The sequence below is a fragment of the Prinia subflava genome, chromosome 12 (assembly GCF_021018805.1).
Source record: "Prinia subflava isolate CZ2003 ecotype Zambia chromosome 12, Cam_Psub_1.2, whole genome shotgun sequence".
Taxonomy (NCBI): Eukaryota; Metazoa; Chordata; class Aves; order Passeriformes; family Cisticolidae; genus Prinia; species Prinia subflava.
This window is the reverse complement of record NC_086258.1, coordinates 9615136-9630124: the sequence shown is the minus strand read 5'-3', so window position 1 is coordinate 9630124 and position 14989 is coordinate 9615136. Positions and strand designations below refer to the sequence as shown.

Below are 14989 nucleotides of genomic sequence, written 5' to 3'. Positions count from 1 at the left end.
TACAATCTGTTGAAATTCTTACAGCTGTAAATAAACATTTAAAATGCATGTTTTCCTCCAGGAAAGCCGAGGGTGGCAAGCAGGAAGCGAGTGAGGGTGGTAAATGCTTGGCATCAGCTGAAGTCCACTGACAAGACCCGGGTACAATAGCATCAGTCTTTTTTTTTTTTTAATTATTTCTTTGCACTGCCACGGTCGCTGACAGAAGTGCCTTGTCTGACACAGACCTGGGGGAGCTTTGCTGCAGGTGGGTGCTTGTGTTGGTCCCTGCTCTGCCGCCGGCCTGGCAGGCGCCGGTGCTGCCCGGGAATGCCGAGAGCACAGCAAGCCCAGAGCTCCCAACCCTGGAGCTGGGAGGAGGGAAATGCTCAGAAATTGTTTGTTTCATGAGCATCAACCCTGGGACTTTGCATATAAGACCATTGTAAAGGAGATCTGAAGAGCCGTGGGGAGTGCGGCACCGCGGCGGCCGGGCTGGAGCTGTGAGCAGGGAGGTTGGCAGCTGGTGGTGGGAAGGAGAGATGGGTTTGTGCCCTGGCTCCCCTGAAGAGGAACTGGGCTGTTTCTCACCTGCAGCCTGCACTCCTGCCCTGCGAGGGGGTTCCTTGCTCCCCCTGTATTTCCAGCAGATCCATGGGAGCAAGGTGGGTTACTGAGGGCAACATTCACCATGGCCCCAGTGTGGGGTTTTCCCATTTGAGCCATTCTGTCTGTGGTGACAGTCCCTCACTTGGGACAGCCGTGGAATCTTCACTCTGGGAGTGTAGCACATTCCCAATCCCAAACTGGGATTGTGGCCGAGCTGCTGCTCGACACGCTGCCACCTTGGTGCTGCTAGTACAAGCTCCAGCAGCGGTGGAGGAGCACACGGGGGGTAGGAACAGGGATGGGCTCAGCGCTGGTACCTGTTAGCTCCAGTGCTTTGCATTCCCCAGTCACTGCCCAGGCCCTGCTCCTGGTGCAAGATGCACGTGTGAGATCTGTCTGCTCTCAGCAGGCACTGAGAGCAGGAGACCCTGCAGGGCCAAGGCTGGAGAAGGGCAGAAGCCGGGCTTAAGTCACCCTGAGCCTGTTCTGGCTTTAGGGGGGCCGGAGAGCCTGGTCTGTAATTACAAGAGCAGTGCAAGCATCTGCTTGGCTGCGTGGTGCTGAGCCCAGCATCACTCCGGGGATGCAAATCAACCCCACACGGCCGTGCCTGGGCCGGCGCTGCGTAGGGGGCAGACGGCTTTCATGGCTGTGGCCGTGAAAACTCCTACGGAGCAGCCAGGGCTCATTCAGACCCCAGCAGTGAGAACCAAGGCTTTAAATTTTCCTTTCTCAGCAGCTCGCCTCTGCACTTGTCCGTGTCCCCCCGCACTCTGTGGAGCTGGGGACAGAGGAGGACAAGCTGGCAGGCCTTGGGCTCTGTTTCCTGGGGGTTTCTCGGGCTTTCCTGCAAGCTCGATGTTTAAACCTAATGCCTTGTATTTATTCTAAAATGGCTTTCATCTGATTTCCCTCTCGGTTAACAATTTAGCTGTCACAATCAATAACGGCGAGGATCCATCCCCGGCCGCCATCAGCTCACGTTACCGTCCTGCAATTACCCGGCGGTGGCACCGCTGCCGGGGCTTTGCTGGAGAATTATCAGGTTACTAATGAAGCCCGGGCAGCGGCGGGCGGCCAGACGCCGCGGCGGTGGGCGCGATCCCCGCTGCAGCGATCCGAGGGGGGCTGCGGGGCCGGCCCGGCCCGTGCGCCCCGTCGGGGCGGGCAGCGGCGGGGGAGGACCGGGCCGAGCGGGACCGGGCCGCCCCCTCCCCGCCGCGCCCGCGGGCGGTGCCGCCGCCGGTGCCGCCGCCGCAGGTAGCGGGGCTCGGCGGGGCGGGCGGCCCCCGGGGCGCGGCGGGGGGGCGCCGCTTCCTGCCCGGCCCGCGGCCGCCCCCGGCGGGGGAGCGGGGCCGGCGCGGTTCCCCGCCCGGCTCCCCGCCCTTCCTGCCGCGGCCGCGGGACGCGCCGCCCGCGGGCACGGAGCGCGGCGGCGGCGGGCGGAGCGGGGCGCGCCCGCCCCATGCACCGGAGCCATGGGGGCGGGCAGCCCCGGGGCCCTGGCCGCCGCGCCCCGGCCGGCGCCCAGGCGGGCAAGGTGAGCGCTGCCGCCGCTGCCGTCGGGGCCGGGAGCGGGGCTGGAGCGGGGCCGGGCTCCCCGCGGCGGCCGGTACCGGGGCTGGGGCCGGGCCGGGGCAGGGGCCGCTCGCTGCTTCCCGCGCCAGAGGGGTGGATTTTTCCATCCCGGCGTTTTCTGGGGCGTTTTGTGCTCGGCGGAGGGAGAGGGGGAAGAATTTCGATTTTTAATTACTACCATTAAAAAAATCAAATTTGCAATTCTTTGGGTGGCCTGATGGATTCCCTGATTGACAGCCGGAATTGACACTCTGGTACCTCTTATCTCGGGCATTTACGGCAATTTCTAATTGCAGGTAGTTTGGGGGGTTTTTCAGCGCCTTGGCTCGCATGGGAACCGAGCGATTACTTCAAGAGGCCCGGGTTAAGTGCAGGCAGGGGGAGAATTCAATCCACATTCAAATTGCTTCATTAAAGAGACGCAGCTTTTGTTGCGAAGGATTTAAATGGCCACTAGAAAGTTCTTATTTATTGTTTTGAGGCGGTTTATATAGGGTGCCCCGCGCTCGCCCGGCGCATGGAGCCGCAGCCTCCCTCTCCCGCTCTCTCCATCAAGGTGATGCCGCCGGAGCCGCTGCCCAAGGGGAGCGCCCGCTGTCTCGACCCGCACTCCCGCGCCATGGTAAGCGGGGCCGGGGGCTGCGGGCTCCAGCCGGGACCCGCCGGGCCGGGAACGCGGGGCCGCGCTGGCCCGGGGGTGCCGGGGGCTGTGGGGACGCGTCGGACTGGAGATTACGGGGTGTCAGGGGTTTGTGCGTACCCCCGGGCCCGGGGTGCCGGGGGCTGCGGGGACCCGGCGGGACGCTGCGCTCCGGTGCTCCGGCTGACGGCCCCGCGGCCGCTGTGCCCGCAGTCGCAGCCCGACGGGGAGCCTCTGCCTGGAGCCCTGGAGAAGGAGGACGCCCGCTCAGCGCCCAGCACCCCTTCCACGCCGTCCGTCTGCTCTCCGCCATCCTCCTCCTCCTCCACGCCGTCGGCCGGCAAAAACGTCTGCTCCAGCTGCGGGCTGGAGATCCTCGACCGGTACCTGCTGAAGGTGAGCGGGGCGGAGGGCGGCGGGGGCGGCGGGGGCGGCGGGTGGCCCCGGGTCTGAGCCCCTTCTCTGCCGCAGGTGAACAACCTCATCTGGCACGTCCGGTGCCTGGAGTGCTCCGTGTGCCGCACCTCGCTGCGGCAGCAGCACAGCTGCTACATCAAGAACAAGGAGATCTTCTGCAAGATGGACTACTTCAGGTAGGGACCGGGCCGGGGCCGCGCCGGCGCTGCCGTGGGGAAGGTTTGGAAAACCCGCAGGGCTCTTGGAGCAGCCGCGTGGGAGGCGACCCTCGGGAAACGGGGAGAGAGGAAGGAAGGGAGTTTGGGGTGCAACTGCACAACTGCCCAGAGGGATTCCTGCCCCTGGCCGGGCTGTGCGGCCGCCCCGAGCCCCGGCTCCTCCCGGCTCGGCGGCGGCGGCGCCCGGCTCCGGGGCTGCGGCGTGGCGGGGACGGTCCCGCGGCCGGGACACGGGGCTCGCACGGCCTTGTCCCGGCTCCTGCCGGAGGGTAAATTGGTGCTGCAGTGCCCAGCGGCTTCCGAGGAGCCCGTGGCAGCGCTGAGGGCCCGCACTGGCCGGAGCGCGTTAGGGAACGGAAACGAACGGCGGGCAGCGGCGGCGGCCGCGGGGCTCTGTCCGGACCCGCACACCCGGGCAGCCTGTCCCTCAGCGGGGAAGCTCTGGCTTAGACAGTCTTTCTGTTCTAAACCTTAAACCACGAATTTTCCCTCTATTTGACTCGAACGAGGGGACTGAGTATTTTGAGCTCCTCGCCGGGGTTTAACTAAACATTGGAAGCCCCGCTCTGACTTTCCCCGTCCAGCCAGGATGAGGGAATGCTGACTGACCCGGGAGGAAGGGGAATGGCGGGCAGGAAATGGGAATGACCCCGGCGGGGCGCGGGGGGCTCGGAGCATCCTCCGGCCGCGGCAGAGCTCGGGGCCCCCGACGACAGCGGGCAGGGGAGCTCGGGGGCACTTCAGAGATTCCTCCGGTGTTTTTTATTGAAGCGTCTGCGATCGCTCGATTTTCCGCCGCTCAGCCCCTGCCCCCGCCGGGCTCGGTGCTGTGCCGTCGGCAGTGCGGGGCTCACGGAGGCGGGTGCGGGGCTCGGAGAACAGGGTCAGTCCCGAGGCTGCGGTGTCTCCGTCCTGCCCTGTGGTGGTTTTTGTTGTTGTTATTACTATTATTATTGTTGTTGTTATTGTTATTATTTTCAAACCGCAATTTTCGGTGATTTCAGCGAAATTTTCCCCACTCAGCACAGAAAGGTACAAAGGGGTCCCGCGGCCGCGGGGCTGTTTTGGGGCACTTTGAGCGTTTTCATTCATTTATCACCGTCTGGTGCCGTTGATGTTTGGTTTATTTTTGGTTTGTTTTTAAGAGCGGATCTTACCAAAGGAGGTTTTAAAGTAGCGCCGGAATCTCGAAATGACCTTCGAGCAAATGTGGCAAATAACAGTGTTAGAATAAATCTATTTCGCGACCCCCCGTCCGAGAAGTCCCGACCCCCGTCCCCGCTGGAGCAGCCAGGCTCTGCCCGCCGGTACCGGCGGGGCCAAGGGAAATAAAACGAAAATCGAGGAAGCAGCCGCAGGACGCTCCCGGTTCCTGCGGCACCCGCTCGGGGGGCGCGGGGGCTCCCAGCCCGCGCTCCGCACTTGTCTTTTGCAAAGAAAGGAGGGGATTTGGAGAGATTTTTTGTTTTCTTTTGGTGAATCTCTGAGCGGCGGCAGCGAGGGCGGCGGCGGCGCTCGGAGCCCGGCGGGTGCGGAGCAGCCTCGCTGCCCCGGCCCCGCCGGGATCGCTGCGGCCCCGGCCGAGCCCCGGGCCAGCCCCGCTGCGCTGCTCGGGGGGCGGGCGGGGGTCGCTCCCGTGGCAGAACCCGCCGGGCTGAGGAGCGCCGCCGGTGCCGGTGCGCGGCCGGGAGCCGCTCAGCAGGGCTGCGATCTCTCCCGCTGCCCCAAACTCCCCTCGTTGTCCACTCTCGGCCCCCTCCTGCACCCAGCCACCCCTGAGAGCACCCTGGCTGGCATCTTGTTGACTCCAGCCAGTGGAACCTGGTGCATGGCACGGGCTAAACCTGATCCTCGGGATGGATTTTGAAAATTTTATTTATTCTTTGAGGCACGTTAAATGCGTGGGGTTTTTTGAAAGCAGAGCAGAGCCCCCATCCTAACGCGTGTGGTCCTCGGAGCCAAGGCAGACGGAAGGGGCAGAGAGATGCTGTGCACGGGTCCCACGGACGCTCCCGTGCTGCAGTGCTGATTCCTCTGACACGGGGCTGGTGGGGACGCTGAGGATGGAGGCTGTCAGGCACGGGGCTGTCATGTCACAGCCCCTCTGCCCACGGGGAGCGGTTAGGCCTGCTCTGTGCAAGTGTCCCTTCTCTGTCCCCATGAGGGGCTGTGTAGGTGCTGGCTCTGCTGTGACTCCGTGGCCTCGTGTGCATTTTTAAGCAAATGCTGCTGTTTCCTGTGTCTTGTCAAATAATTACATTTGGCATCCAAGGCTTCAGCGCCTCAAGGAGAACCAAATTAAAACTGGAGCTCATTGAGCAGAACACTGTGTTCCCGGGCCATGCAAGGGCTGCTCACAGCCGAGCTCCCACGGCTCCGGTGGCCCCGGGGCCCGGCATGACCCTGCTGTGATTCCTGCTGTGCCCTGCTGTGATCCCGCTGGGCAGTCTGCAGGCAGGTGACCTCGGGGTCACTGGCCTGGCTGTGGCTCAGGTAGCCCTCAGCCCTTGCCACTCTGTCCCTCTGGGGTGATGCTGCTGGGGCACGGCAGCAGCAGTGTGAGGATCCTCGCTGAGGCTCCGCTGCGCTCTGGGGAGGTGTCAGCTGCAGCTGACTCTGAGATTTCCTGCAGAGTGGACCCAGGAGGGGACAGGAGTGTTTGGAGCTGTGTGTGGCCCCGGGCTGGGTGTCCCTTGCCCTGTCCCCACAGGCAGGGGTGGGCAGGAGGGCTGAGGGAGCTGCGGCACCTGGGCACGAGCAGCGTGGGAGAGGCAGGATGCACCAGGGCATCCTCCCGCCTCTGCTTTTCCCGTGCCCCAGATGATGCAGCCGCCCCTGGAGGAGGTGGGATGAGTCTTCCTGGGATGAGTCTCTCTGGGATGAGTCTTTCCTGGTAACGTTGGCAGTTTCCATCTCCCAGAGTTAACCTTGCAGGAGGGCGTCTGCTCACCTGACCACAAACCATGCATGCAGGGCATGAGCCCCTGCCTCTGGTAGTGTTTGGTGATCCTCCAGCTTGTGCTATGGTTCTGGGCTTGGGCAAATCCTCTGGCTCCGTGTCTCACTGCAGTGTGGCCCTGTCCCCATTCCTATCCCTGTCCCTGCCAGGCAGGTGACAGGAGTCCTGTGGAGCCCCTCTCCTGGTGCTCCACTGCCCCGAGCAGATGGGGCTCTTTGGGTCTTTGTGTTTGAGCTGTTATTTGCAGTGGTGATGAGTCGGGACAGATTTCTCGCAGGCATTTCTCTCCCCATTCCTGTGTCCCTGGCAGTGGTGGCCCCATGGTGGTGTCCCTGTGGTGGCAGTCTCTGTTGGGTGGCCCTGGGTGCTGTGCTGGCCCCAGCTCTGCTCTCTGCAGCGGTGCTGCAGACGGGAGCTGGCCGAGGGCTGCAGGCACAGCGTCAGTGCTGCAGGCTCTGCAGCCCCGTGGCTGCTGAGCCTCAGCCTCTCCGGGCTCTGCTCACGCCGTGGCTCTGCAGGGACAGCAGCATCAGCCCCTGCCTGTGCTCTGCCATGGCCGCACCACCCTGCGCCTTTCAGCAAACCCTGGCCGGCTCCCTGGGCACTGCTGCCAGCCTGGGGGTGCTGCCTGGCCCTCAGGAGATGCCTGGGTGTCTCCTCCAGATCCCAGCTGATGTGTGACCTTTTCTGAGTGGCGCCCGGTGCCTCAGTTTCCCTCTGCCTGGGCTGGGATCCGAGCAGGGAGCGGCGATCACCACGTGCCATTAGCTCCGTACGCCTGCCCCTCGCCTGATACCGTTCAGCAAGTACGACTGTTTACATAGCACATTGTTCAAAGTAATTCAATTTACAGGAATGATCTTTATTTCTAAATAAAAAATTAATACAGTTCTTTTGTTTGTGCGTTTATATAAACGAGCTGGCACAAAGTCAGTTTACAATGTTCCCATCTGAAGTAAATTAGTGAAGTCTCTTAGCTAAGTCTCTGTATAATTTCAGCACAGAAATGTCCTCTTTTTTTTTTCTTCTTTTTTGGTCAGCTATGGTCAGGCTGAAAAATTTAGACCCTTCTTTTCCTCCCAAATAGTTTTGCCATTAGTAATCCCAGCACAGGACAGTATTTCCACATCTTGCTGGGCCCATGGTGGGCAGCGGTTCCTTGGCTTGGGGTCAGGCATGGGCAGCACACTGGCCCTGGTGCCGGGCCTGAGCTCTGTCTCTGCCTGTCTGCAGAGCCTGGGGCTGCTCTGGCCCCTGAACCCAAGGGTTTGTGTGCGGGGTCTCTCCTGTCGCTCGCTGTGGTCGTTCCTTGTCGGTGTTTTGTGCCTGCACCGAGAGATGCTGGAGCTGCTCGGGCAGGGCTGCCAGGGGCTCCACTTCCCGCTGTGGTGAGGGGCTGGCAGGAGCCCTGGGGAGCTCGAGGTGGCAGTGCTGGGGCTGTGTGGGAGTGCAGTGGCTGTGCTGGAGCCAGTATCACCTCTGGGGTGCCAGAGGAGATGCTCTCTTCTCTCTTGATGCTCTCGCTGCTGCTCATTGCATTTATTATTTTAAGCAGCAGTAATACTGAAATGCAGATATCAAACCATGGCCATGCCTGCACCTCATGTCAGACACTGACCTGGGGGTTCAGGGCCGTGGGGACCACGTCGGCTGCTCCCTGTGAATCACCTGCCCTTGACCATCAGCATCCTGATGGGGGTTTCACACATTGCTGTGGGGATCCTGGCTGTCTTGTTGCCTCGTCACTGTGCTGAGCTACCTTCCAGCACAGCTCACTCCAGCACAGTCATCATCCTCTCACAGTGAGGAGACCTCCTCCACGGGGGAAAAAGCAGATGTGTGCGCCTGTACGTGTGAGGAGAACACACATGGTTTGATTTATGGCAGCGGGAGAGAACCAGCTCCGACACAGTTTCCACTCGAGTGTCACACTGGCTGTTATCAAAATAAAACCCCACGGCCTTGGAAGCTGATTCACGGTGCTGCGTCACCTCAGCCCCTCGGCCGCGTCTGGCGCTGCAGGGCTGCAATGAGTTACACCCCACTGCTGCCCACGCCTCTGCCACTGCCACGGCAAGGGCGCCGCTGGGGCAGCTCCACTGCATCCCTCCATGCATGGGTGTTGTGGGAGTTGGGGTGGTCGGGGTGAGCAACGGGGTCGGCAGCAGTGCCTGCAGCCTGGCATCGTGCTGTCTGCCTTCCCCTGCCTGCCCTCCCCTGCCTGCCCTCCCCTGCCTGCCCTCCCCTGCCTGTTCTCCCCTGCCTGTTCTCACCTGCCCTTCCCCTGCCTGCCCTCCCCTGCCCTCACCTGCCTGTTCTCCCCTGCCTGCCCTCACCTGCCTGCCCTCCCCTGCCCTCACCTGCCTGTTCTCCCCGCAGCCGGTTCGGTACGAAGTGTGCCCGCTGTGGCAGGCAGATCTACGCCAGTGACTGGGTGCGGCGGGCGCGGGGCAACGCCTACCACCTGGCCTGCTTCGCCTGCTTCTCCTGCAAGCGGCAGCTCTCCACCGGAGAGGAGTTCGGCCTGGTGGAGGAGAAGGTGCTGTGCCGGATCCACTACGACACCATGATAGAGAACCTCAAGCGAGCGGCAGAGAACGGTACGGAGCGCCCGCGGTCACGGCCTCGCCCTGCAGGGTGTCACTGTCCCCTGCGCTGACCCTAGCACAGGGTGTTGGGGTCCCTTCTGTCGTTGCCATAAAGGGGTGATGGGTGGCCCTGGGAGGGCTTGAGCACAAGGCCCTGGGCTGGCAGAGGGCTCATGGGGTGGCAGCACCTGCGGCTCTGGCAGACCTGTGTGCTCTGGGCAGTGCCAGGGACAAGTGCCCGGTCCTGCACAGCCCGGAGCGCAGAGCATGAGGAAGGCGCTGGAATTTTGAGGCGGTGAGTCATAAATGTGGAAGGTGGGATTGGCGATTCGGCAGAACCTTCCCATCATTTTCCACTCGCACTGCCCATCTGGGGTGGTGCCACCCCTGGCTCCTCCATGGCCAGCCAGCCTCCACTGTCCCGACCCAGCTGGTGACACCGAGGTCACAACAGCACTGCAGCTCCTGCCCCTTCCCCATCCTCCTGCATGGCAGTGCCCACAGACACCGGGGGAACAAATCTGTGGGGTCAGTCCAGAGGGGTGCACAGGGAGACCGGGCAGTGCCAGGGCCTGTCCTGTGGGGAAAGTACTTCAGCACATGGTGGGCACAGGGAGTGACACGCATGTCCTGGCCCATGCAGCATGTGGAAGCCATTAACAACCTGACAGGAAGATAATATGTTTCTGTTTACTGTGTTTGAGCATGAGGATGAAAACAGAGTGCCCAGTTGGGCTGGGAGGGTCCTGGCTCGGACGTGGCTCGCGGCGTGTTGGTCCATATGGTCAGCTGCTGCAGGGGTGTGAGGGGGGTGATGGGGAGCAAGGAGGGAGAGGGGAAGCCACGTGTCCTGGGGGAGCAGAAGAGTGTGAGGACAGCAGGATTTGGCTCTGAGGAGTTCTGCAGAGCTGTTGCCCCAGCGGGGGGCTGGGATGATGGGTTTGCTGCTGGTGCTCAGAACAACCTGCTGGTGTGAGCTGAGCACCATGTTAGGCAGTGCTGGGGCACCTGGTGAGTGTCAGGTGTCACTACCTGTGTCCAAGGGGTTTTGAGAAGGGGGTGGGATCACTTTGGAGAGCTGGAGTTGCTGTGGAGTTGGAGGGCCACGCTCCCCCCTCCAGTAATTACCCAGCAATTTCTTCTGCACATGAGGTTTTACATACAAGAAAAATAAACAGATGTTGCTGAAGTCAGAGTCCCATTCATCATCCGAAGAGAACAAGTCAAACTATATGAGAAAGTCCTTCAACTCCAGCCAAGACAATCACAGCCTGGTCCAGCTTGTGGAGCTCTCCCCGGGCTGTGCAGGCGCATCCTGGGAGCGGGGCGAGCGCCAGCCCTGCTCAGCTGCCCTCCCTCACCTCCCTCACCCACCCCAGCACTGCCTCACCTACGCTGGCAGGAGCAGCCAGGCGTGGCTCGGGCTGCAGCAGGGCCCTGGTGAGGGCTGGGGCTCTGGCCACCCTCTCTGGAGGCTGCACAGCAGCGTGAGCACGGCTGGGCTCACCCCAACCCTGTGCTGGGCAAGGGGCAGGTCAGTGTCCCCCTGGAGTGTCCCCATCCGTGTGGCTGCTGCTCAGGGCACGGCCACCCCAAGGCCGTGGGGACCTGCTGCTGCTCTGGGGCTCAGGAGGAAGAGGATGTCGGGGTGCTGGGACAGTTTGGGGCTGGGGAAAGCAGCAAAGAACGCACTGAAATGCTCTGAGCGAAGGAAAGGACTGATGGAGGCAGTGCCCATGAGGGAGAATGGGGTCACAGGGCGCAGCAAGGGGCAGGAATGATGGATGTTGGTGAGCCTGGCAGAGACAGGGTCCCTTCCAAACCACTCCCTGGAGAATGTGGCCAAGAGGTGACCCTGAGTCAGGGCCAGAGGGACATCAGTGCTTGCCCTCACACATCACCTTGACCCTCCTCCTCCTGCTGTCTCCCCTGTGGCTTCCACCACTTGCTGCATTTTTCTTAATTCCACAGTAAACTCTTGGGGAAGGGTTGTTTCTCCTTCCCTGTGTGTGGAGGGGTTCAGCAGCCCCGGGCAGCTCCCGAGTGGCCTCCACTCCTTCTGCTCCCACTGCAGAGGGGATGCTCTGGGGGTCCCAGCTCTGGTGTCCCCCCAGAGCTGCCCGTGCTGGGGGCAGGTGGGCAGGGGTGTTTCTGACCTGTGGCTCACAGGATTCCTCTCCTGCAGGCAACGGGATCACGCTGGAGGGGGCTGTGCCCTCGGAGCAGGACAGCCAGCCGAAGCCGGCCAAGAGAGCCCGCACCTCCTTCACCGCCGAGCAGCTGCAGGTGGGGCAGCGGGGCCGGGGGGCTGCGGGGCCGGGGGGCTGCAGGGCCGGGACTCCCCAGCCTCACCCCGGGCCCCTCTCCCCTCTCTCCGCAGGTCATGCAGGCACAGTTTGCTCAGGACAACAACCCCGACGCACAGACGCTGCAGAAACTGGCGGACATGACGGGGCTGAGCCGGAGAGTCATTCAGGTGAGCGCAGGGACGGGCGGGGGTGACACCACCCGGGCAGGGCGGGGAGGGGACACCTGAAGGCTGGCACCGGGCAGGGCGGGGAGGGGACACCTGAAGCCCGGCACCGGGCAGGGCTCACAGCCCCGCAGCCTCCAGCGCTGCCCGCCCTGCGCGTCGGCTCCTCGGCTCCCGCAGCGATGCCAGCACCGCTCTTTCTCTGTCTCGCTCGTGGGTTTTCTGTTTGTTTTTCCCTTTTATGATGCAATGAACCCAAACCCCAGCAGCCCCAGCCATTCGCAATAAATCACGGGGTGGGAAAGCTGCCCTCAGCACGAGGTCCTGGAGCGCTGCGCTCTGTCCCAGCCGCTGCCGGGAGTGTGGGAGCTCCCCCGGCAGCCGGCCCTGCCACCAGCAGGCGAGGCTCGCCAGGAAGCGCTGGGATCAGAAAATTAAAGAGAAAGGGGTTTCGCAGCCCCAGGGGACACAGTGGCAGGGAAGTCCCCGCGCCTGATCTGGGAGGGGAGAGCGAGTGGTGCCGTGAGGACTGAGAAATGTCCCCTGTGCGACTCCCAGCTCACAGACAGCCCAGCTCTGCCTCTCGGTGACATTTGTACCCATCGCTTTAGCGTTCTGCTCACATACTTTCTGCATACAATAAAAACACGGGTGATTGAAATAAATTTGGAGCTTTCATCCAAGATTGTTTTGCCAATGACACATTTAAATTTTGTGTGTGAAAATCTGGCTTGAGCCTCGGTTATTGAGATTCTTCATTCAGCTAAAGATCAAGCAGGCTGCACACTGGGTGATTTTTTATGTGGATATTTTTTAAAGGCTCTTTGAACAGGAAACAATTTGTCAAACGCTTGTGACTGTTTCCTTCTCTGTGCTGCAGTGTGCTCTGCCTTGGAGAGCTTCTTCACTCAGTCTTGGAGAAGGTTTTTACTCCCAGCTATCTTTCAAAAATTAAAGCATAAGAAACAGATCACCACTTTAGCATAAAAACCCCCTTCCATGCATATTTTAATTCTAGGATGGAATTCCCCAACTACTCCTTTAATTAGAAGCAGTGGGATGTGATCAGAGCTCTCATACCTGCTGCTCACACAGACCATGGTTGTATCCCACCACAGCACCCTCCTTTCTCAGCTTTAATATTCTGCTGATGGGGTTTTTGAATATGATAAACCACAAGTGATCAAAACAATATTGTTTTTATCATTCTTAAAGTCACAACTTATCCTATTTTAAGCTCCTACTCGTTTTTGTCTCCTCTTGTTTCTCTTTGCCAATGCTCAAGTGTCCCAACTGATCTCAGCTGTGCTTTTAGGCTGGGTGAATTGGGATTGCAGATTGAAATTTAAATAAGACTTTGAAAGGAGCTCCCACCATTTGCAGGGACAAAGCTTTGCATATGCAGCTTCACTCTTGCTCTGGTGAGTGTAACACAAACCCGTGGAAGCTGGTGAGGTGCAGATTTCTCTATTTCATTCCTTTTGTAAACACTTCGAAGAAACACTCATCCAAGGACCCTGGTGAAGGACCACACTTTAACCCATCCGCCCCTCAGCTGTCACAGCGCTGGCTGCTTTCGTTCCAGGTTTGGTTTCAAAACTGCAGAGCCCGCCATAAAAAACACACCCCGCAGCACTCGGTGCCGCCGTCGGGAGCGCCCCCGCCCCGCATCCCCTCCTCGCTGTCCGATGACATCCACTACTCGCCCTTCAGCAGCCCGGAGCGGGCCCGCATGGTGACGCTGCACGGATACATCGAAAGTAAGAGGGGCTGGGGCAGGGCAGGGGCCGCTCCAGGGACAGGGGGTGGCAAATCCCTCCTGGTAAAAAAAAAAAAAAATCCTTCCCGGGAGAGGCGGTGGTAAATCGCCTGCGGGTTTGGGGATGGTGCCTGTGCTGCTGCTCCTTCTCGTGTCTGGTAAACTTTGCCCTTGGGGTTAACTTGTCCCCAGTCAGCGCCTGGGTTTTATCTGCCTGGTCCTCGGCCCTCTTGTGCTCTCTGTGGAGAAGAGGTGTGAGTGTGCCCTGTGGGGCTCGGTGGCCAATGGTCTCCTTCCTGCTCAGGACACCAGAGTTGCTTTCTCTGGCAGTTCCCAGTGCCAGTGAACGATTTGTGAGCGAAGGGCAGCTTTGGTCATGCCCGGACAGAGGTTTTGGCTCTGTGGCTCTTGTGAGGCTTGTCCCCACGAGGGCTGTGGCTGTGCCCTGCCCTGTTCCCGCGTGTCCCGGTGCCAGCCTGGCCGGACGGAGGGCGTGTGTTGTTTGCAGTGACACAGGCTGAAGCCTCCTCTCATCCACAGGTCAGGTACAGTGTGGACAAGTGCACTGTAGACTTCCCTACACTGCTCCACCAGTGCACCTCAAAGCAGACATGGAAGGACCACTATCTAATAGGGGTGAGAAGGTAAATGTAGTCCCTGTCCCAGGCTCTGGGGCCAACCCCCCGCTCTAGCAAAGATTTGTGTGTGCCATCATTGCCACCGCCGTCTCTTGTCAGCATCACTGCTCCTCCATGACCTCTGGCAGCTGCCACCCACCCATGTGTCTTCCCTTGGTTTTGGGGGCCCTGAGGCTGATGTACCCACTGCTGGTCAAAGTGGCACCACTGTGTTTGTCACCGGCCACCCCTCGCTGCTGTGACGTGCTGGGACTCTGTGCCTGCACCCACTGAAGGCTCTCACATCCTCCTGCCTGGACCCTCCCTGCCTTCCCCTTCCCGGGTGCCCTGAGCTCTGTCCTGCTCCCCAGGCTCCTCCAGGTGTGGTGGGTGTGAGCAGACACTGGCTGCTAACAACGGAGCAGGGGGGACCTCCAGCATGTGCTAACTTCCCAGTTTTCCACGAGTTAACAAAAAAAGATTCATTTCTTGCAGATTGCAGTATTGCTTAAAAATAATAACAACTGGCTGTCACAATAGCTGAAGTAGGAATGTTATTTCACAACGTCTGGCCAGGAGACAATATTGCATGTTGATATTTTTCTGTTCAGCTCTTACAGTATCTGTTCTAACACACAGATTATTGGGGGCAGGACTTCTCAAACATGCTCACGTTTAGAAGGCGTTATTTAGGACCCGAGTTTCAGTGACTTCCTTTTGAGGTAACACTGAGCCTTTGGCAACTCTGAGTGGTTTTAGCTTTTGTCTTTACTGATAGAAGTCCTCAGCACCTCGCTTTTCAGATCTCTCTCTTCTCTGCAGAAGCAGCAGCTCACTGAGCTCTGTTTCAATGGGCAGAAGCAGGGGCACAGCAAAGATACTTTTTCAGTCTAAATTCTACCATTTTGTCATATCTGCCCAGCAAGCTGCAGAGTTTTCAGAGAATATTTTACAGTCCTGGTGCTGTTGTTAGAGAGGCTTCACTGCAAGAAGCAGCTCCTGATTTAAATGCAATTACTGGCTCACAGCTGTTGCAGAACAAGGTTCTCAGGACACGGAGCTGCCCCCCAACCAGCTCCTTTTCTAAACAATCACTTGCATGCTGAATTCCTGAAAACTGAAGTAGCTTTTTTTTCCCCCCACATCCATTTT

At 60.2% G+C, this 14989-nt stretch overlaps 1 protein-coding gene across 8 annotated transcripts in view; it reads left to right on the top strand.

Annotated features, from left to right (window-relative positions):
• Positions 1-1873: 1873 nt before the first annotated feature.
• LHX6 (LIM homeobox 6) overlaps positions 1874-14989 on the top strand; it is a 16905-nt gene continuing 3789 nt past the window's right edge. Inside the window, exons 1-9 of one of the 8 annotated variants that reach the window (XM_063410184.1) lie at positions 1874-2128; positions 2661-2788; positions 3020-3202; positions 3278-3399; positions 8780-9000; positions 11174-11274; positions 11369-11464; positions 13047-13221; positions 13761-13864. In XM_063410184.1, the coding sequence (XP_063266254.1) occupies positions 2684-2788; positions 3020-3202; positions 3278-3399; positions 8780-9000; positions 11174-11274; positions 11369-11464; positions 13047-13221; positions 13761-13864 (1107 nt within the window). In that variant the 5' untranslated portion in view covers positions 1874-2128; positions 2661-2683. The other 7 variants (XM_063410179.1, XM_063410177.1, XM_063410183.1 and 4 more) reach the window with 7 other exon arrangements.